At 40.8% G+C, this 23,599-nt stretch overlaps 1 protein-coding gene across 1 annotated transcript in view; it reads left to right on the top strand.

Moving 5' to 3' along the window:
* LOC126336298 (transcription initiation factor TFIID subunit 9) overlaps positions 1-23,599 on the top strand; it is a 97,018-nt gene that overhangs the window by 58,643 nt on the left and 14,776 nt on the right. Inside the window, exon 4 of the mRNA XM_049999835.1 lies at positions 14,864-15,158. Within this exon, the coding sequence (XP_049855792.1) occupies positions 14,864-15,158 (295 nt within the window). The remainder of the gene's footprint in view (positions 1-14,863; positions 15,159-23,599) is intronic.

Genomic DNA, 23,599 nt, shown 5'->3' with positions numbered 1-23,599 from the left:
TCTGGTCTCTCCACAGATATCCCCTCATTGTGGTTGCACCCATAGTAAAGGCTGCCATATCCATGAGACATTTAAGCAACCCCATTTCCGCGAAGTCAATAATTCATGGAGGGGGAGGGGGTCACCTATGCATATTTGTTTATTCAGAAATATGCCCAGAGTTAGTGAAAGTCAGCAGAATTATTCCTGTTTAGCTACCTAATGAACTCTGTAATCTTCTTAGGAGTTGAATTTTGTGCATTAATCCCTGTTGATGGTGCACACAGTGTCTGCACAAGTAAATGTAAAACATCTCTATTTGGTTGTGTATTTCTGTGTTCAGTGTTTGCTGCAACTGCAAGAAGTAATAACTGGAGTTGGTGACCAGTGATTCGTGTGATTTAAAAGTTTCCCCCAGTCTGACAGCTATATTCTGGGAATTCAATTCAGTTTGCATCACTATTTCTGTGTGTTTCTTGCTTACTAATGTTTATAACAGTTTTTCCGTTATTCTTGATGTTTCAGCCTTATTCTAGAAGTATTTTATTTTTTGAGCATACAGTATAATCCGTTAGTGCGAACGTACTAAAGGACAACTCATAACCCTAGCATAGTTAAATTTCATTGTAACACAAACTTCCAATGTTACAGTATTTTTTAAGTGTTAAATTTTTCTGACATGAATGCAATAAATGTAACTACAAAGCTAACGACCCATTGTTGACTCATTTCTAACTTATTGTAGGTTGGCAGCCACAACTATCATCTCGACAATCAGTGTGTATAGTATATTTAAATAAATTCAGTAATGCATGGATTAACATTTAGAAACATATTCGATGCCAGGTGTTCTTTTAGTCATAGCCAGATCAACTTAGAATACTGAATAAAAATCTACAAACAGAAGCACACTAAATGTGGCAAAGAGGAAACAGATGGCTCTAAAAGTACAAGTAAAGCTTAAGATTCTAGGTGAGATGACCATGGTACAAAGAAAAGAGCAATTGCAAAATAGTTTGGAATTCCTAAATCTACGTTATTTTGCGATGATTAAGAATTGAGAAAAAACCGTTAATGCTGCTGCATCAGGTTCCAGAAACAGATCTAAACAATTTTGTAGTGCTAAGTATGAAGATACAAGACCTTACTACTAGAATGGTTCAATCAACTGTGTGCATCTAACACACATTTAAGTAGCCGGGTGATTCAGTCAGAGGCAAATGAGCTTGCCAAAAGTATAACCATCGAAAACTTCAGTTGTTCTGCTGGTTGGCTGCATCGTTTCCTAAAGAGACATTCAGTTTTATCTTTATGAGTTTGAGGTGAAGTAAATACAGTAGATGAAGAAAGTGCGAACAACTGGTTGCATGAGTTCAGCCGAGTGAAGGAAAAGTATGCCTTGTGTGATGTGTTCAGTATGAATGAAACGGGACTTTTCTAGAAAACTTTTTCTAAATTGCATGCTGGGGTAGAAGGTGGTAAGTGTCATGGTGGAGGACACAGCAAACAATGTGTTGGTATGTGTGGGAAAATTTGTGAACCGTGGTCAAGAAAGCTGAGAGATCCACAGAAATCGAAACACCTCAGCTCATCACAACGAGACTGTCACGCCATAAAAACAAAGTGAGTGAGTGTTACAAAACATTTTCATGCAAACATCACTCCAGCTTACAAAGTGACTTTGCCTCTTACAAGGTTTTCACTTCTTCCACAGGAGAACCACAGCATTTATGAAGAGACTTTTTTAACATCTGCACGATCCTATTGTGAAATTGTTTTTGTTATGTCATATAGCCTAATGATGAGGTATACCCTCACAACATGTCACACAATAAATAAATAACACATTAGTTAACAAATTTTGTGGCTGGTAGTGATAGTTAAAAACCTTTATGTATTTTTTGAGACACTCACAGTCAACAAATAGTACAAATGCCTTCAAACTCTCTTATGTTCTACTGTTTAACTTCTCTTCCTCCTATCAAATTCCATTCTCTCATCATAATTACTTCCATTTCCTCATAATCTGCAGAGCTAGTTGGCACATAAACTTATACTACACTTGTGTGGCAGGATTTGTGTCTGTCTTGGCCATGATAATGTTTCTAATAACCAAATATAGCTGTGCAATAATGTAAAAATAAGTGCATTAAAATTTTGAGTTTGAACAAGCGTTAAGAAGGACTTGCTCACTGGAAAAGTAACAAACAAACTGATGTTAGTCAAAATTAAATAAAAAAATTATCTTTGGAGGTTAAAGCATTGGGAATAACTCATCTGCTATGGTGTAGTCGTTAAAGTTGTTGTATAGTGGCATCTGGGTCACCAATTTCATTTCTGCCTGTTACATTTATTTATCAGTTGAGAACTGTAATTTCTGGAAGTTTCTGGCAGTTATTTATTTATGGAATATTGGAATTTACTAGAACATTGTCTGTATGCATAAATCACAAATTTTGCTGAGGGAGACAGTTCAGCTCTGTCTGTGCTTTTGTGTGTTCTTAATAAACATGCTGTCAGTGTGAAATCCTAGTTGTGTTTATGATCCTGCTGTTATAAGTGGGTGGTTTCTATGTGACATATTTACCTGATTGTAAGGTGATCCCTTTTTTTCTTTGAGTTTTGTTGAAAAAACTATATTTTTAGTGTATTCTGACTAAACAAAATTAAAAACTGTTTTATTGACATTAAATATTTCTCTGCTATGTTAGAATTGTTCCTATTTAAACTTAGGCCATTTCAGTGTCTACAATTTAATAATGCAGGAAGAAATAAAATAAAAAGAAACATTCTAATCTCCACAACCTTTTCCACTTACTAAGCCCATCGGCTGTGGTATCACTATTTTTAATCATCACCATCATCCTAATAGCATAGTTGTGTAATTTATATCTTCATTCTCACAAATATTTCACTAATGAAGGAGAGGCACACAGCAGTCAGTCGCGATCCCATTAGCTTTTATTATTCTTAAAAATGTGGATTTTGGCTATATTCATAGCTGAAATCTAGATTTGCAAGAATAATAAAAGCTAATGGGATTGCGACTAATTGCTGTGTGCATCTCCTTCCTTATAGTTTACAGTCGCTGTGCGCAACAGTTGGTGGAATCAAAGTTGGTTATATATTTCGCTGTTTCTTCCAAATATGTTGCAATATCTGAGATTGTGGTTACAGTGGAACCTGGGAATGCAGCTGTCTTTTTTCAAATACGCATCAGATTTCTCTTCTATACTGACGTGAGAATGTTACAATGTTTCTTGCTTCCTAACATATCGTCTACCCTCTGCTCTCTCATTGGCTGCACAGAATAATATCTCATAATCAAACAAAATATTGGCTTGCATTCAGAATAAAGTAATGTTTTTTGAAGGGCAGCGTTTTCATCTTTCAATGTTAACTTTACTTAACAAGTACCATAATTGTTTTTATGTGGTAGCCATACAGGTATGAGAACTTTTATCACAAACCTCTTCAAGTACAACAAGAATTGTAACATAATAGCATTAAATTCTATGTCTTCCTGTGTTTCACAAAATGTCAGATTTTAAGCAGAGCAATAGATTGTTCTCCTGGGTAGTTCATAGTTTCTCGTATATCCCTTGCATTATGCCAAGTCAAATGTCACATAATTGTTCGAGCAAGGCTGGTACTGTATTGAGAACTTCAGCGTGTTAGAGTGCATGTATTATTTGCCCTACCTAACCTGCATTCTTCAAAATAAATCTGCCCATGATCTCAATAGCCAAAGTGTCATCTGTTACAGTAAGAAGACACCTGTGTCTATCTACTAAACAACGTGAAAATTTGACCTCAGCAGCAATAGTTGAATATGCAAATGTAAGATGAAAAACTAAACAGCACTGACCAACCACCGTTCCATCCTCAGGCTATAGGCGTCAGTGGATGCAGATAGGGAGGGGCATATGGTCAGCACACCACTCTCCCGGCTGTTGTCAGTTTTCGTGACTAGAGCCACTACTCCTCAGTCAAGTAGCTCCTCAACTGGCCTCACAAGGGCGGAGTGCATCCCGCTTGCCAACAGCACTAGGCAGACCGGACGAAGACCCATCCAAATGCTAGCCAAGCCCGACAGCATTCAACTTCGGTGATCTGACAGAAACCGGTGTTATTACAGTGGCATGGCCATTGGCTTAAATGTAAGATGACCCCATAGTTTTCTAATCACAAATTTGGGAAAAAACCTCATCTATAATCAAGTAAGTACAATACATTAATAGAGATGCTGGGCATATCTAGTCATTGAGATAACGATGGCTCGAATAAGACTGTGTAAAAGCTGCCATCCTCACTGACACATGACTGAATATAAACAGTACATTCCTCTACAATCCAAATTGTCAAGGTATTAATGGTTACATAAGTGTCAGTGAGTCAGGTACAATCAAGCAAACAAAAGTGTTTTTTTTTTTTTTTTTTTTTTTTTTCCGGAAGAAGCTGGCCAGGATCCAATGCAATGGCTGAAAGAGATTCAGTGTTCTCACTCAATCTAAGTGATAGGATGACATTAATGGTTTTTGCCAGCATCTGCTTTTACTTGGCTGGTACAGCCCAGCAGTGGTTTGTGAATAGAGGTAAAGCTCAAGAGCTGGCCAAATGTCTGGTAGAAATTAACAAAACATTTGGTGACATCCAGCACCACGTTGGTGTAGTCAAAGTACAACTGAACTCAAGGCCAATGTCAAGGGCAGACTACACAGTTGTATTAATGAAGTGTGTTAGCACTGTGTCAGTCATTGTATCCAAATATGATACTGAGCAAGGTGGCGCAGCGTTTAGTACACTGGACTCGCATTCGGGAGAACAATGGTTCAAACCCACGTCTGGCCATCCTAGGTTTTCCGTGATTTCCCTAAATCACTTCAGGCAAATGATGGGATGTTTCATTTGAAAAAACACAGCCAACTTCCTGCCCCTATCCTTCCCTAATCTGATGGGCCCTATGACCTCACTGTTTGGTCCCTTCCCCCAAATCAGCCGCCCCCAGGGGCTCAGCATTCATTTGCTCGGTACGGGCTTGGCGACCGCGGGGTTCCTGAGCTGGGGACTGGTAAGCGCCGCCAGTCCCCTGTCACCGTAAGCTCTGGGCCTGCTTCAACGACCACCGTGCGGCGCGGCGGTGGAATGTTGTGTGTCTCAGGGAGTGGGGATCTTGGCTTGGCCGCCCGGATCGCGAGGATGGAATAAACCTCTATAAACAACCCCTCAATCTCAAGGTGTGCTGCGCGCCGATGAGATGCATGGCTGTTGAGGTGGAACAGTCATTAGCGGGCAACCTCTGGGGAACCTGCCGCACCTCAGTTGTATAAGGCTTACCTAGACATGCGGGGCTCTATCTAGGTGGACTTCTAGTTCCCTAGGTGCTCGTGGGACCAAGATGGATCCTTCGAAATCCTTTTTTCCTCCTCCCAGCGGAAAGGGTGGGCCGCTGGAGGGTTCTAACACCCAGTCTCTGAAGAGGGCTCGTACAGTCAGTCCCCCTGACTGCAGCACATCTTTGACAAGTGAAGTCTTTAGTAACAGGATGCATTCTGGTGCTCAGAATGTGTTTCTCATTGTGAAACGACAGGAGGGTAGTTTCGAGAAGGTTTCGCCCTTCTATATACAAAAGGGATTGGAGGGCATCTGTGGCTCCTTGAAATCGGTGAAGCGCTTACGTAATGGGACCTTGCTAGTGGAAACTTCCACATCCCAGCAAGCAACTAACCTCCACTCTGCTAAATGTCTCGGAGAGTATGCCATAGACACTGAGTTGCGCAGCACCTTGAACTACAGCAAAGGTGTTGTGACATGCCAGGATCTAGTTGACATTCCCAAGGACGAACTGCAACGTGAGTGGGCTCCGGAAGGTATCGTTGATGTCCAACACATCATGAAGAGGGTTGATGGCAATCTTGTCAAATCCGACTCCTTTATTCTGACCTTCAGTAGCACAAAACTTCCTGAACATGTTAAAGCTGGCTTCCTTCGCCTTAGTGTGAGGCCTTATTTCCCGACCCCAATGCGCTGTTTTAAATGCCAGCGTTTTGGGCATACCACCTTAGGATGTAAAGGCGAAGCGACTTGTGGCAACTGTGGTAAGGCTGCTCATGAAGGAGTTCGTTGCTCGTCTCCGGCTAAATGTATTAATTGCTCTGGGAACCATCCTGTTTGGAGTAGGGACCGCCGAATATTTTTAGAGGAACGCAAAGTCCAGGAAATCAAAACAACCAAGCGAATCCCCTATGGTGAGGCCAAGAAGATCTATAAGTCGATGCAACCTCCCACATTTGCTACATCTTTCGCATCCGTGGTTCAGAAGCCTACTCCAAAAGTCGATGCCTCAACGCAGACCGAGGTGGTGAGTGTTGGCACTAACACCTGCAGCTGTCAGTGCACTTGCAACACAGCCAGTGTTTCAGAGGCGGTAGCCCCTACTCGAACGGCAGACAAGGGTATAGTGGCGAACTTGGGCCAGCCCCTGTCGCCTCCAACAGCTGAGGCTGTTCCCAAGCCCAGTGCGCCAATTACCACTCCCACATCAGCTCCCCCAAAGCCCACCAAACCACAGAAAGCTCCTGTACCGCAGCAACACCGGGTCAAATCCCGTGGTAAACCATGCTGACCATGCAGCTGTTGTTTTACGTGAGGCTTCATCTGATTCTTCACCAGAGTTGATGGAATACGACATGTGTGGGGCAATCAGCTCACCCCACACCTGCCCCTCCACCTGCTGCGGTCTCCCCCAACATAGATGGCTCCCATACTTCAGTGGAACTACCAAGGGTTCAGGACGCATGTAGAGGAACTTCGTCTACTCTCTCAGGGTAGACCATTGTGTCTCTGTCTTCAGGAGACTTATTTCCATCCCTCATACTCCCCTGAGCTGCGAGGCTATACACTCCACAAAAAGGACGACCTGCGTGGAGAGAGAGCTAGAGGAGGTGTAGGCATTTTCGTCAGGACGGACTACCACTCCTTGCCTCTCTCGCTTATGACGACTTTACAGGCTGTCGCTGTGTCTGTGCAAGTACGTCATCCATTGACTGTCTGTTACTTTACTTGCCCCCACATGAGGCACTTGATGAAGTGGCCCTCACCGACCTTCTTACACAGCTCCCCCAATCATTCATTATTTGTGGTGATTTTAATGCCCACAATGTGCTTTGGGGCTCTGCAATTACCTGCCCCAGGGGTAGAGCCATTGAGAGGCTTCTCCTGTCATCCTGTGCCTACTTGCTCAGTGGAGGACAGAGTACTCATTTCTGCACAGCGACTGGGTCGTTCTCTGCCATTGATCTCTTGCTTTGCTCTCCAGCTCTTGCCGCCAGTGCTCTCTGGGAAGTGGTCGCTGACTTGCATGGCAGTGATCATTTCCCCATCTGGATTCACCTGCCAGATGGCGTGGGCGCCGATAGGAGACCACCACGATGGGTTCTCAGTGGAGATGACTGGACACTTTATAGCCAGTTGGCCCAATTTGAACACTGTGCGACTGTTGAGGTGTGGGTGGATCATATTACCGAAACGGTCCACCACGCCGCTGCAGCATCCATTCCACAGTCCATGGGCCCCCGGAAGAGGCCACCTGTGCCTTGGTGGAGTGCCGACTGCCGCTCTGCCATCAGGACCAGGCGTGCGGCTCTGCGTCGGTTCAAGTCTCGGCCGACTGCTGAGAATCTTGCAGTATTTCGGGTGGCGAGGGCAAGGTGTTGCCGCATTATTCGTGAGAGCAAGCAGAGGTCATGGCAACAGTTCCTGAACACCATTAATCGTTCCACCAAAAGTTCCATTGTGTGGGACACCATCAGGAGAATTTCTGGCAGGGGAGGGAGGTGTCCCATAGCTGCTGTACTGAATAACGGCACTCTCCACATGGATCCGCGAGACATTGCCCAGACTATGGCAGCGTATTTTGCCACAGTTACTGCAACAACCAGTCAGCATCCAGATTTCCAGAGTCGTAGGGCCGTTGCTGAGAGATGTAGTCTGAACTTCCAGTCCACATCTCATGAAGTTTACAACTGCCCATTTTCTATGTGGGAGCTGGATTCTGCATTGTCTGGAGCTCGTGACACCTCCCCTGGTCACGACAGGGTCCATTACAGTATGCTATGGCACCTCACAATGCACAACAAAGAAATCCTCCTCGCACTTTTTAATGGAATTTGGGCGTCGGGTCACTTTCCTGACGCGTGGCGTGAGGCGGTTTTAATCCCTTTTTTAAAACCTGGGAAAGACCGCACGAGCCCGAGTAGCTACCGTAGTGTTGCCCTCACTAGTTGCATAGGGAAGACCTTGGAGCGGATGGTCAACCGCTGCCTTGTCTGGATGTTAGAATCCCGGCAACTTCTTAGTCGCTTTCAGTGTGGGTTCAGGAAGTTTCGTTCCACCTTCGATAACCTGGCCCTACTGGAGGCGGCTATACAACAAGCTTTCCTACGCCGTCATCACCTTCTAGGTGTATTTTTTGACATTGAGAAGGCCTACGATACCACTTGGAGGAGTCTCATCCTGGAGCAACTTCACGAATGGGGTTTTCGGGGTTGTCTTCCTCTTTTTATTCAGTCTTTCCTCTCGCCACGATATTTTAGATACCGAATTGGTGACGTCCTGTCTGATCGCTTTGAGCAGGAGAACGGTGTCCCTCAGGGTAGCGTTTTAAGTGTGACTCTCTTTGCCATCGCTATTAATAGCATTACGTCCATAGTGAAAAGTCCTGTCCAGTGTTCTTTGTTTGTGGATGATTTCTCTTTGTTTTGCTCTTCTTCAAGCCTTGCAACGACAACTCGTCAGTTGCAACTTACGATTAGACGTTTGGATGACTGGGCGCGGAAGAGTGGTTTTAAGTTTTCCACCGAGAAGTCTGTATGTGTTCTTTTTAACCGTTCTCGTTCGATTTCCCCCTTTCCTGAGTTGCGGATGAGGGACACTATTCTCACTTTTAAAGACACGGTGAGGTTTCTGGGGCTCATTTTTGACTCGAAGCTCACGTGGTTACCTCATCTTAAAGACCTGAAACGGCGGTCGCTTAAGGCTTTAAGTATTTTAAAATGTCTTAGCCACAGTACATGGGGAGCTGACAGGACTTGTCTGCTCCAGTTTTACAGGGCGTTTGTGCGATCTCGGCTCGATTATAGGTGCACGGTGTATGGGTCTGCGAGGCCTTCTTACTTGAAGATGTTGGACGGTGTGCACCATGAAGGGCTTCGGTTGGCCACTGGGGCATTCCGAACTAGCCCCATACCAAGCCTCTGTGTAGAGGCTGGTGAACCGCCACTTCCTATGCGGCGACGGCTACTTATGGTGCGCCAGGCGTATAAAACTTTGTCCACACCATACACCCCTGCATACCCTGCCATTGCTCAGCCTCCTCTGGCACAATTATTTCATAACTGGCAACGTGCGACGCAGCCCTATGGGATTCGCGCACAGGATTGCCTCGCTGCGGTGTCTATGGCTGGTCTTCGTGTTTTGCGTCGCGGTTGGAGCAGATCCCCCCCTTGGCTCCTCCGGAGACCCAAACTTATTTTAGATTTGACTAATTTTAAGAAAGATCGCACACCAGATTTTACATTCCAATGACTGTTTTTTAATATTTTAGATGTAGATGGATCACGGTTTCACTGTCGTGTACACTGATGGCTCCAAACAGGAGAATTTCCTTGGCTGTTCTGTAGTGTTCCCTGATCAAGTTACCCGGATTCGCCTCCCTGCTGAATATACCGTTTTCGCAGCGGAGCTCCACGCGATCCTGAAGGCACTGGAGCAGATGAATCGTGTTCAAGGCGATCGATTTCTTCTCTGCTCCGATTCTCTTAGTGCCTTACAATCGCTGCAGAACCTGTATCCGACTGAGGCGATGGTCCAGCTGATACATGACCAACTGTACTTGCTCCAACGGCGGGGTACAGAAGTTTCCTTCTGCTGGGTGCCTGGTCATGTTGGCATCTGGGGCAATGAACAGGCCGATCGGGCTGCCAAGGAGGCCTGCAGAGAGCAGGGTGTGGTCCAGTGTCCTATTTCCTTGCAGTCAGTCATCGCTGCACTCCACAGGAAGTGCATGGTGTTGTCGGAGGACAAATGGCTGGCGGTGACGGCCAATAAACTGCGGTTGATAAAGTCAACCACTCGGCCGTGGCGTTCCTCCTGCCGGTTGCTCAGGCGGGAGGAGGTGGCCCTCACACGTCTTCGGATAGGGCACTGTCCTCTCACACATAGCTTTTTATTACGGCGGGAGGATCCACCGTTTTGTGATGCTTGTGATGTGCACATCTCTGTCCGGCACATTTTAACAGACTGCATTTTATACCGTGATGCACAGGCAGAAGCACAAGTTGCTGGGGATCTGCCTTCTGTTTTAGCTAATGATGAGACGTGTGTGTCTAGGGTTTTTAAGTTTTGTGATGTGTCTGGACTCTGGCCTAAAATTTTAGGCTGGAGGTTTGTGTATTGCAGAGTGGCTGACTCCTCCCCTTTCTTTCTTGCGGTCAGCCAGCCACTTCCATCTGCTACATTGTTTTAGCTTCTTCTATCATTTTCTTCCTGTGTTGTCCATGTTTTACTGCTGACGCTCTGCTTCATCCCACGCTTTAGTGTGGATGAGCACATGTTTTTCGACGATTATCACCCATGTTTTCTGTTCCGTTTTATATTCCTGTTCTGGGATTTTTCTTGACACCCGTCTCACTAACTTACTGAACGGGCGCTGAAGACCTTGCTGTCGTGCGCCCAGAACCCCTCTACTACTACTACTACTACTACTACTACTACTACTACTACTACTACTACTACCACCCAAATCAGCCAACCAACCAAATATGACAGAAGCCAACAAAGTTTCACACTTAATGGAGAGTGTGGCAGAGAACATCTATCAGGTGCTTCCTTTGAAAGATCTTCCTACACCAGAGGACTTCATCAAGTGTTGCTGGCACAGAGAAATGGGTCACAATAGAGAATCCTGAATTATGTTTCATAGATGTCCTATTGAAGTATCGATGGCAGTCTTGATGGGTCTCACATTGCTAGGTTAAGAGGTCATCAGAAAAGAGATATGAGGATTTATGACGTCTGTTAATGTCAACCCTAGATAGCCAGATGTAGCAGCATTGAAGGTTTAACCTCGCCAGTAGGAGATAGCATCATTAAGTCACAAAGGGACTGGACATTCATTGACACCAATGTCTGAAAGCCAAATAGTTCATTTAGAAATAGAATTGGAAACCCCGGATTTATACTGCAGCCATAAGACAACATCTAAGTTCCTTGTCCTAGATATAACTGGCTCCATCGCCAGTTGGTTTAGTGTGCAGAAAAATGGACATTTTGTTATTGAATGACAACAGGCCAGTATGTTTCCATTGTGGCTGTCAGGGCCTGTCATACTCAAGTGTAAAGAATGAAGAAGAATGTTCAGTGACTAATGTACTGCAAGACACCATGCAGGGCAGTTCTATGTGCTGCCACCCTGCCAGACACAGCTCCTCACCATATCCTAATCTAAGTTGATCTTCGGTGCGCTATAGTCGTGCAGGTATTCACCATCATAATACAGAGGTTCCAGTCACTTGTCCAGCTTTCAAAGTCAGGGAAACTAAACATGGCGACCACCTGCAGGTGTGGGCCTAAAGCAAATGAAAATCCTCCACTGATGGCAAGTGGCAAGATGTTGGAAAATCACATTGATATCATTAGCAATCTCTGACCTGTACTGATACTAGTCTATTCTGGGTAATCATTTTCTGTGGTGACAGATGGCTATAGTCACCGCGAAGATTATGTTCTGAGATTAAGGACCATTGTGCTGAGGGCTCCAAATGAATTATGTCCAGCCAGCAGGAACTTCTGTGTGAAAGTAAATATCAGTGACAGAACACTGCTGTTGTAATTTGTCATTTTACCAGAATGTGGCAACGATGATAATCTTAGATGAGACTATTTGCAAGCCTCACAACCGAGGTTGGTGTGGCTGTTTATAAGAAGACTGCTCTTGTTACTTTTTCAGCCTCTACCAGTTCAGAGTAATGCTGTCTGGTCTGTGTGACAATGCATCATTGAGTGCATGATGGACATCCTACTTAGACAACTTAAATGGATGATGTATCTGAATAGAAATGTTGTTTTCTTTCAGACAATTGAAGAGAATTTAAGCTATTTGACAACTGTGCTGAAGTGCATGTCAAAAACTCAGTTAGAGAAAGTATCTCTTTTTTGTCCCAAAAATAAAAATCTTGTGGCACCTGGTTAATGGAAACGGAGCCCATCCTGATCCAGAAAATGTAAGAACCTTAACAGATTTTGCAACCACTCTGTACATATAATACGTGAGAGGCTTCCTCCGAATATGGTCTGACTACAGACACTCCATAAAGGAATTTTAATTGCCAACTGCTGCCACTACAAGAACAACCAAATAGGATGGAAAATGTTGCTCATTATTGCAGCTCACTTATGGCCAAACATACCGGAGTATTTTCACAACCCTCCAAATCAGGCATCTGTTTACATGTGAAAACCCTTGATAGAATCAGAAGCATGTAATGTATGTGTCATCTCTGCTGGTCTGTCAGACATTATGTAAGACACTATAGGGAATGCATGTTTGTCAGTTACCCTCATGGTATATACTTTGGAATTGACCTCTTGACAAGGTTTCCCAAATTGATGTAGGACTTGATGGATAAATAGTGTACCCTGACTGCCTTGCCCACCAATGCTGTACTAACTGCTGAAGTCCCAGATATCGTCAGATTGCTTGTTGTAAATATAATTTTGAGGCATGGTGCAGCACATATAATGATAATGGCTAACTGTTTCGACCAAAACTGAATAATGAACGTACTGAATATATACAGAATAATGAACGTCTGCTGTCAATGGCCTCAAGGAATGTTTTTAATAAGGTGATGTATGTTGATGTTGAACGGGAAGACTGCAATTAGGACTGTCATAACGTCTGCATACAATGCAGAAAAGAAAGGCACAGCAGTTTTCGCGCTGTTTTTTCTAATCCACAGTTGGGAGGATAAAAAAACAAAAAGTTTGTTTGTTTCCGGAGATACGGGCTCGTGGGAGCAGTATTATGCTATGGAAGGCATCCTCCTGAGCTTGTGTGGGCCCTGTGGTAGTAATCGAAGACGTGCTGACTGCTGTGAATCGCCTGCATCCCTTTATGATTGATATCATCCCTCCGCCACACACCGTCAGGTGGCTTGCGGAGTATGGATGTAGATGTAGATGTCTTCCCTGATGGTGATGTGTGTCTCAGAGCCAGTAGTGTGCTACAGTAGTTTTAGGAGCATTATAGTCAACTCATATATATACATAAATGACCTGGTGGATGACATCGGAAGTTCACTGAGGCTTTTTGCAGATGATGCTGTGGTGTATCGAGAGGTTGCAACAATGGAAAATTGTACTGAAATGCAGGAGGATCTGCAGCGAATTGACGCATGGTGCACGGAATGGCAATTGAATCTCAATGTAGCGAAGTGTAATGTGATGCGAATACATAGAAAGATAGGTCCCTTATCATTTAGCTACAAAATAGCAGGTCAGCAACTGGAAGCAGTTAATTCCATAAATTATCTGGGAGTACGCATTAGGAGTGATTTAAAATGGAATGATCATATAAAGTTGATCGTCGGTAAAGCAGATGCCAGACTGAGATTCATTGGAAGAATCCTAAGGAAATGCAATCCGACAACAAAGGAAGTAGGTTACAGTACGCTTGTTCGCCCAATGCTTGAATACTGCTCAGCAGTGTGGGATCCGCACCAGGTAGGGTTGATAGAAGAGATAGAGAAGATCCAACGGAGAGCAGCGCGCTTCGTTACAGGATCATTTAGTAATTGCGAAAGCGTTACGGAGATGATAGATAAACTCCAGTGGAAGACTCTGCAGGAGAGACGCTCAGTAGCTCGGTACGGGCTTTTGTTGAAGTTTCGAGAACATACCTTCACCGAAGAGTCAAGCAGTATATTGCTCCCTCCTACGTATATCTCGCGAAGAGACCATGAGGATAAAATCAGAGAGATTAGAGCCCACACAGAAGCATACCGACAATCCTTCTTTCCACGTACAATACGAGACTGGAATAGAAGGGAGAACCGATAGAGGTACTCAGGGTACCCTCCGCCACACACCGTCAGGTGGCTTGCGGAGTACGGATGTAGATGTAGATGTAGATGATGTCTCGGCGACCAAATCCATCTGACATACATCCAGTGGAACCTGTCTCGGCCGCTATCAGATGACATTACCACATACGCAAATTAAATTACACAAATTACGTGACCTGTGCACAGACATCGAATGCCAAATACCTCCACAAACCTACCAGTAAACTGCCGGATCCCTGGTGGTCATAATGTTTTGGATCATCAGTGTAGTGTAGTGTAGTATAGTATAGTATAGTGTAGTGTTTAGTAGACACTTATATTAAGGACACAAAGTTTGAACAGTTTTGAATAAAGCAAACTGTACAAATGTTATTTCAGTAATTATTTCAGAACTGCTTGGGTAATCATTCAGTAATGAATGGACATGCGTGCTTGTCTGTGCATCTGAGACAGACAAATAATATACAGTAATAGAATACAGTTATTTGCTGATTCTTCTGCCAACATACTGTTAGAATTCCACATCCACGAATCAGACATTGATGGCAATTTCATATAATATTTTTATGTTTAGTTGAAGAGGATGAAGAGTTATCACAGTATTAAAGGCAACTTCTTTTCCAAAGTTAAAACACCAGTATCAGCTTAGGTTTGTGATTTTGTTTTCAATCCAAAGAGAGAATATCAGGTAAAAGCGTGACAGCTTCAATTTTCCTCTTTATTAAATAGCTATAATAAAATTTGTTAATTTTATGTTCCAGCCACAGCCCAAACAACAGATGGTTCACCATATGGCTGGTAACACAGGCACGTACATGTCTGGCTCAATTACAAGTTTATCAAACTCTGGGAATGTTAAACTATCTGGCAGTAAACAGCAGCAACAACAGCAGCAGCAGCAACAACAACAACACTTGCAGCAGCACTTGCAACAGCAGCAGCAACAGTCTCAAGGACAACAGTCTATGTCAATTGTGAAACGACAAGGACCATTGACGACAGTTTCAAGAACACAGACAATTACAATTCCAAAACCAGTAATTAAACTCTCTGCAGGTACTGTATAACTGCAGCACTCAAGTCAGTAACATAGAACATATTTTAGTGTTTCAGTGTGTGTAATAATGTTTCACAGTGGATTATGTGTCATGTAAAGTTTTCCGACTACATGTTATAGCAGGATTTCACATTAATAATATGGTCCAAAGGTAAGTCTTCTTCAGCGACTGTGCTGATATTTTTCTCAGTGTTAGCAATTTTTGGAAATTAGTGTGTTACTACCATCTCTAGAAAATCCAACAACAATATGAAATGGATAGAACGCTAATCGCCACATAGAGGAGGCATTGAGTGGCATTGAAAAAATCCAGCTAGCCATTGTCAACTGTCGGGCTGAGACCATCATATATAGACAAAATGCACGCCATTCACACATGCATAATATACAATGTCATCCATAGACAAAACTTAGTTGCTATGAATCTGTATGGTAGATGCACCAGTGTCTTCAATCTGCAGTAATGCAATAAACAAAATTTGTCACAACACATTGAATTCTAGGTTCCTCATAGAGTTATGTGAAGAAAATTACAAGATCTTTGATCAATTACTCCTGTACAATTAAGTATGATGGCTGTCAAAAAGCCTTTTTATTTGGCAAGATTTTTCTCATTTAGCATGACCGTTCTATGTAACTGCAACTTAACCTCACTAAATTTAGTGAACATGTCTGTTAAACAAATAATGTCCGATTTCTGTTCAAATTTCCATTTAAAATTGGATCTTTAGCATCAAAATACTCTAGAACGGTCATGCAAAATGAGAAAAATCTTGCCAAATAAAAGGCTTTTTAACAGCCATCATACTTAATTGTAAAGGAGTAATTGATCAAAGATCTTGTAGTTTCCTTCACATAACTGTACGAGGAACCTAGAATTCAATGTTTTATGTCAAATTTTGTTTATTGCATTAATGCAGATTGAAGACACTGGTGCATCCACCATGCAGATTTGTAGCAACTAAGTGTTGTCTATGGCTCCAAGCAGACGAACAGAACAATTTCCTGTCAATGATCCATGTAAACACAGCTCACAGCATTATGGAGCCATCATCTGTTACAGAGTGTCTTGTTAAAAACTTTGGTCCATGGTTTGTGGGGTCTGCACCACACTCAAGTACTGCCATCAGCTCTTACCAATTGAAAACTCAACTAATCTAACCAGACCACAGTTTTCCAGTGACCTAGGGTCCAACCAACATGGACAGGAACCCAGGAAATGTGCTGCAGGCAATGTTGTCCCATTAGCAAAGGCACTTGCATTAGTCTTATGCTGCCACAGCCCATTAATGCCAGATTCCACTGCAATGTCCTAACAAATATGTTTTTCATACATCCTAGATTGATTTCTGCAGTTATTTCACGCAGTGTTGCTTGACTGTTAGCACTGACAATCCTATGCAAATGCCGCTGCTCTCAGTTGTTAAGTGAAGGCTGTCAGCCACTGCATTGTCTGTGGTAAGAAATAATGCCTGAAATTTGATATTCTCAACACACTTTTGACACTGTATATCTCAAAATATTGAATTCCCCAATTATTTCTGAAATAGAATGTCCTATGCGACTAGCTCCAACTACCATGATGTGTTCAGTCTGTCAGTTCCCATCATGTGGCCAAAATCGCATTGGAAACATTTTCACAGAAACCATTTGAGTACCAATGCACTGCCCTTTTATACCTTGTTTGCAGGATACTACCACCAACTGTATATGTGCATATTGTTATCCCATGTCTTTTGTCATCTCAGTGTACATACATATAAAGTACACATATACTTCGACATAAACATATGTACCGTATAAACAAAAAAATATTCATTGGTAAATGGCCAGTCATTGCATTTGTATGTAATAATTGTCATGTCTACAGTTTCATATGTAGAGGCAGTGTCATGTGTCTGCAGTTTTACTCGTGAACTTATGTACTTGCTCTCCTTTGTATGTGGGGCAAGTTGAAATGTACCCAACAACAGTTTTGAGTGACAAGTTTTTAGCTACATGGGCAGTGCCAGACACTCATGAGTATGAGTTCAGAGCACACAGAGACAGCAAGCCCAAAGTTGACATCACAGGATTGACTGGCACCTTTAAGCTAGTGTACAGAGCTCGTACCTAATTTTTGATCACTGGTACCACTCTTCCAGCTACCATTACTATGATACTAATGGTGAAGTGGATGATGAAAGTGGCACTTGAGGAAAAGAAATAATGCTCCCTGCTGCGGTAATGGCAAAGCTGGAAACAACTTCAGACTAAGTGATGTTAGCGAAAAGTCCATACAGCTCTGAAATGTCTCACAAGTTTGAAACAAAAGAAACATACACAACATTTCAGTAAATAAATGGGAGCAAACTATAATAAATATAGCATTCTATATTGTATTCCTTAGCAGAATATTTCCAGATTGTCTGGATTTTCAGTAAGTCAGATTATATCAGGTCCCACCTGGTATGGATGAATGAAGTTCTTGTGTAGCAATTAATTGAAGTTGTATTTCTTTTATTTTTCTTATGGTGGTAATGAAATACTGCCCCCCCCCCCCCCAACACACACACACACACACACACACACACACACACACACACACCTTTGTCAGTAGTAATCATTACTGAAAATGCATTAATATTGCAAGAGTTGAAGTTAATCAATTGCCTACATTTCTTCTTGGAAAGAGGAAATATTCAAATTGGCTTCACAAAAATATATTCCACTTCTTAAAACTATTGTCAATTCAGAACTCTAATGTTTCGTTAAAAGCAGCAAAGGGAAGAATGTGAAACATTCAAAATTAACCCAAACCACACCGGATGTGATATTCATTTTTTTGGACACATTCTTGTCATCCTGAACTTGTAGTGATTACAGTGAGAGAAGTGTTGTGAAAGAAAATCTAGATCATCACAGTGGATAGTATAATTACAATAATATGAAAAACATATTGTACAACAGATAAAGAGGAGTAGGCCTCATGTAAGTAAATGAGAAGGGAATTTTCTTTCAGTGGAACAAACTATTGGCATGTTGACAGAACAGTTTTTCATCAGTTACAGGCAAATGTGCAGTGTTTCTCTGGAAATTGGTGTTGATCCTTATTGCAGTGCTAATTAATTCATGAGCACTGGACTTCTTGGAAACTCTAAACACCGTACATCCAGAACTTTGAGCTGTATTATTCTCCTCTTTTCTTTTCACAAAAATATTAACTCTCTCATAGCTTTGAAGTTCTGTTCTCATAAATATGGAAGTTCAGATGATGCAAAATCCTGCATGAAATAATGACAATATTATGAAAAGGATTGTTGCTACTCACCATGTAGCAGAGATGCCGAGTCCCAGATCAGTGCAACAAAAAGACTGTCAGCAACTAAGCTTTCAGCCAAAAAGGCCTTAATCAGAAATAGACAAAACACACACACACACACACACACACACACACACACACACACACACACACACACACTTACGCAACTCTCATATACATGACCACAGTCTCCAGCTGCTTAGGGCACACTTACTGACAGCCTTTTGTTGTGGATGTCTGTGACTCAGAATCTCCGATATATGGTAACAACTATCCTTTTCATAGTATCATCAAAGTTCAGATGACAATTATAAATAGAGAATGGTGTTAATTATTTTCAATGTACTAATTATGAAGTTGGAAATTAATATCATTCATTGATATCTTCAAAATCTGTGAATAATATTTACAACTATTATATTTATTATTTCCACTTCAAGTAAGTATAGTAATTTCAGGTTCTTTTTGTTGAACTATTTAAATTCTTGAAATAAAAACTCTGAATTCCCATATATTTCTTTTGTAATAAACAAGCAATGGAAAATCCAAGATGGAACGTAACAATATTATGAAAAGGAAAGTGGCTAAAAAGTTACTAATCACCATGCAGCAGAGACACTGAGTCGCAGATAGGTACAACAAAAAGACAGTTACAAATAAGCTTTCAGCCAACATGGCCTTTGTCAAAAATAGAACACACACACACACACACATGACTGCGATCTTTGGCTGCTGAATCCACAGTGCCAATTTGTAGTAAATCCTATCACATAGAACTGAGAAAGTAGTAGTAATCTGATAAGGATAGATTGCTACTGACCATAAAGGTGACACATTAAGTTGCAGACAGCCACAACAAAAAGACTATTATTACACACTTACCTTTTGGTGAAAGTCTTCTGTGGCCAGAGAGAGCAGTTGTGTGCCTGAGGTGTACTTGCGTGCAGGACTGTGTGTGTGTTTTCCTTTCGAAGAAGACTTTGGCTGAAAGGTAAATGTGTAAACAGTCTTTTTGTTGTGCCTGTGTGCAACTCAGCGTGTCATCTTTACAATAAGTAATAATCTATCGTTTTCATAATAGTGTTGATATTCCAATCTGGACTTTACATTTTTTGGATTTGTAAATTACATTAATAAATTCCTCTATAACTGTATACAATACTGATGTTATCAATGTGAATGGACCAAGACTTAATGGAGATTGAACATTTTCATTATCTAATTACAAGCTCAGTCACAAAGCTTTTGATTTCTGATAATGACATGATTATTAGAGTAGATGCACCAAATAGCTGTTTATAATAAGTAATCTTTATTGACAACAGACTGTTTTGGTTTTATCGCCATTTTCAAGTATGTCTAGATTGATGTGACATCCATATTACGTCGTTAGTGGACTGTCTGATAACTGTCACTGTTTTAATAAGATGGTAAATGATGTCAGTATATTGAAAATAAAATATTAATTATGATGTGACAGTAGTTTGACAGTAAGTGTGGAACTGTCAAACTACTGCCACATCATAATTAACATTTTATTATCAACATATTGACAATATTTACCAGCTTATTAAAAGAGTAACATTTATCAGACAGTCCTCTAACAGTGTAATATGGACATCACATCAATTTAGACGGACTTGAAAATGGCGATAATGCCAAAACAGTATGTTGTAAATAAAGATTGCCTATTATAAGCATTATTTGGTGCATCTGCTCTAATAATTATGTCATTATCAGACATATATTATGCTGGAGGCTCTAAATAAAAAAACTTCTAATTTCTTGTTATTTTTAATTATTGCAATAATGCGAAACAAGATTTGTGACACTGCAGACCCCAGCTTCTCACACTCGTTAGCCATTGGCTATAACATTGCTGTGACCAGCACTGCAAAGTGCTGCATCAACTGAGAAATATAATACTACATTGTCACAATGTTTTAAACTCTTTACATAATAGAAAGCAAACAGCATTTAGTGAATATTATGAAAGATGGCTACTATAAATACATTGAAATTTGTAATTACCCATTGTAGCTATGGTGGAAAGAACATCAGAATTACCATTGATATCTGGAACACTGCATATTCCCCTTCCTAAATCAGCAGTATAGATTTTTATGATTGCTACTTTTTAATTCTATAACAAGTCAATTACAGCACAGTGCTGGATAAATGTATCTAATAACTTACTCCTCAAAGTAATAGAATTTAACATGCCAAGTTTTCTTGCTGTTTGACTATTACACCACAGTAGTCTGTTATGAGATTATCATTCTGTAATTATTATTATTATTATTATTATTATTATTTATTTCTTATCTCAGACGTTATGTCTGGTCAAAAGTAGAAAGTGACGCGGACCTTGATCAAGCGTGACTTCCTTTTAACTGTACGGTATACGGTATATTGCATTTAGGAACTTTCAGGTAATTGAACATGTATCAATAATTACGGATTTCTGTAGTTGTATATATAAATTTGGATGTAGCTGTATTGCATTGATGTACTGGTGGATATTGTGTGGTATGATTCCTTGAGTTGATAGTATAATTGGTATAATGTCAACTTTATCCTGATGCCACATATCCTTGACTTCCTCAGCCAGTTGGATGTATTTTTCAATTTTTTCTCCTGTTTTCTTTTGTATATTTGTTGTATTGGGTATGGATATTTCGATTAGTTGCGTTAATTTCTTCTTTTTATTGGTGAGTATGATGCCAGGTTTGTTATGTGGTGTTGTTTTATCTGTTATAATGGTTCTGTTCCAGTATAATTTGTATTCATCATTCTCCAGTACATTTTGTGGTGCATACTTGTATATGGGAATGTGTTGTTTTATAAGTTTATGTTGTAAGGCAAGCTGTTGATGTATTATTTTTGCTACATTGTCATGTCTTCTGGGGTATTCTGTATTTGCTAGTATTGTACATCCGCTTGTGATGTGATCTACTGTTTCTATTTGTTGTTTGCAAAGTCTGCATTTATCTGTTGTGGTATTGGGATCTTTAATAATATGCTTGCTGTATTATCTGGTGTCTATTGTTTGATCCTGTATTGCAATCATGAATCCTTCCGTCTCACTGTATATATTGCCTTTTCTTAGCCATGTGTTGTGCGTCTTGATCGATGTGTGGCTGTGTTAGATGATACGGGTGCTTGCCATGTACTGTTTTCTTTTTCCAATTTACTTTCTTCATATCTGTTGATGTTATGTGATCTAAAGGGTTGTAGAAGTGGTTATGAAATTGCAGTGGTGTAGCCGATGTATTTATATGAGTGATTGCTTTGTGTATTTTGCTACTTTCTGCTTGTTCTAGAAAGAATTTTCTTAAATTGTCTACCTGTCCATAATGTAGGTTTTTTATGTTGATTAATCCCCTTCCTCCTTCCTCTCTGCTTAATGTGAATCTTTCTGTTGCTGAATGTATGTGATGTATTCCATATTTGTGGCATTGTGATCGTGTAAGTGTATTGAGTGCTTCTAGGTCTGTGTTACTCAATTTCAGTACTCCAAATGAGTAGGTCAATATTGGTATAGCATAAGTATTTATAGCTTTTGTTTTGTTTTGTTTCTTGCTGTCAATTCTGTTTTCAGTATTTTTGTTAGTCTTTGTCTATATTTTTCTTTTAGTTCTTCGTTAATATTTGTATTATCTATTCCTATTTTTTGTCTGTATCCTAGATATTTATAGGCATCTGTTTTTTCAATCGCTTCTATGCAGTCGCTGTGGTTATCCAATATGTAATCTTCTTGTTTAGTGTGTTTTCCCTTGACTATGCTATTTTTCTTACACTTGTCTGTTCCAAAAGCCATATTTATATCCTTGCTGAATACTTCTGTTATCTTTAGTAATTGGTTGAGTTGTTGATTTGTTGCTGCCAGTAGTTTTAAATCATCCATGTATAGCAAATGTGTGATTTTGTGTGGGTATGTTCCAGTAATATTGTATCCATAATTTGTATTATTTAGCATATTGGATAGTGGGTTCAGAGCAAGGCAGAACCAGAAAGGACTTAATGAGTCTCCTTGGTATATTCCACGCTTAATCTGTATTGGCTGTGATGTGATATTATTTGAATTTGTTTGGATATTAAGTGTGGTTTTCCAATTTTTCGTTACTATGTTTAGGAACTGTATCAATTTAGGATCTACTTTGTATATTTCCAATATTTGTAGTAACCATGAGTGGGGTACACTATCAAAACCTTTTCGGTAATCAATGTATGCGTAGTGTAGTGACCTTTGTTTAGTTTTAGCTTGATATGTCACCTCTGCATCTATTATCAGTTGCTCTTTACATCCTCGTGCTCCTTTGCAACAGCCTTTTTGTTCTTCATTTATAATTTTGTTGTGTGTTGTATGTGACATTAATTTCTGTGTAATGACTGAAGTTAATATTTTGTATATTGTTGGTAGGCATGTTATGGGGCGGTATTTAGCTGGGTTTGCTGTGTTTGCTTGATCTTTAGGTTTCATGTAACTTATTCCATGTGTAAGTGTATCAGGGAATGTGTATGGGTCTGCAATGTAACTGTTAAATAATTTAGTTAGATGTGAATGTGTTGAGGTGAACTTCTTTAGCCAGAAATTGGCTATTTTATCTTTTCCAGAGGCTTTCCAATTGTGAGTAGAATTAATTGCTTTGGTGACTTCATGTTGCAAAATTATCGCTTCAGGCATTTGTGGTATCATCTTGTATGTGTCTGTTTCTGCTTCTATCCACCGTGCATGCCTGTTATGTTGTACCGGGTTTGACCATATGTTGCTCCAGAAGTGTTCCATGTCTGTTATGTTTGGTGGATTGTCTATTTTAATGTGTGTGTTATCTATTGTCTGGTTAAATTTCTTTTGGTTTGTGTTGAATGTTTGGTTTTGTTTCCTTCTATTTTCACTTTTTTTGTATCTTCTAAGTTGTTTGGCCAATGCTTGTAATTTCTGCTTCTTTTCATCTAATTGCTCTATCGCTTCTTGTTGTGAGATTTTACCTAACCTTTTTCGTTTAATGTCTTTTCTCAGTTTTTGTATTCTGATATGTAGCCTGTGTTGCCATGCTGGTTTTGTGGGTTTCTTCTGTGTGTTGGTTTGTTCTGATCTCTGCCTAGTGTGTATATTTAGTGTAGCGAGTGCTCCTA

This window comes from Schistocerca gregaria, chromosome 2 (assembly GCF_023897955.1).
Source record: "Schistocerca gregaria isolate iqSchGreg1 chromosome 2, iqSchGreg1.2, whole genome shotgun sequence".
In the NCBI taxonomy this organism is placed as follows: Eukaryota; Metazoa; Arthropoda; class Insecta; order Orthoptera; family Acrididae; genus Schistocerca; species Schistocerca gregaria.
This window is presented reverse-complemented; position numbering and strand designations above follow the sequence as displayed.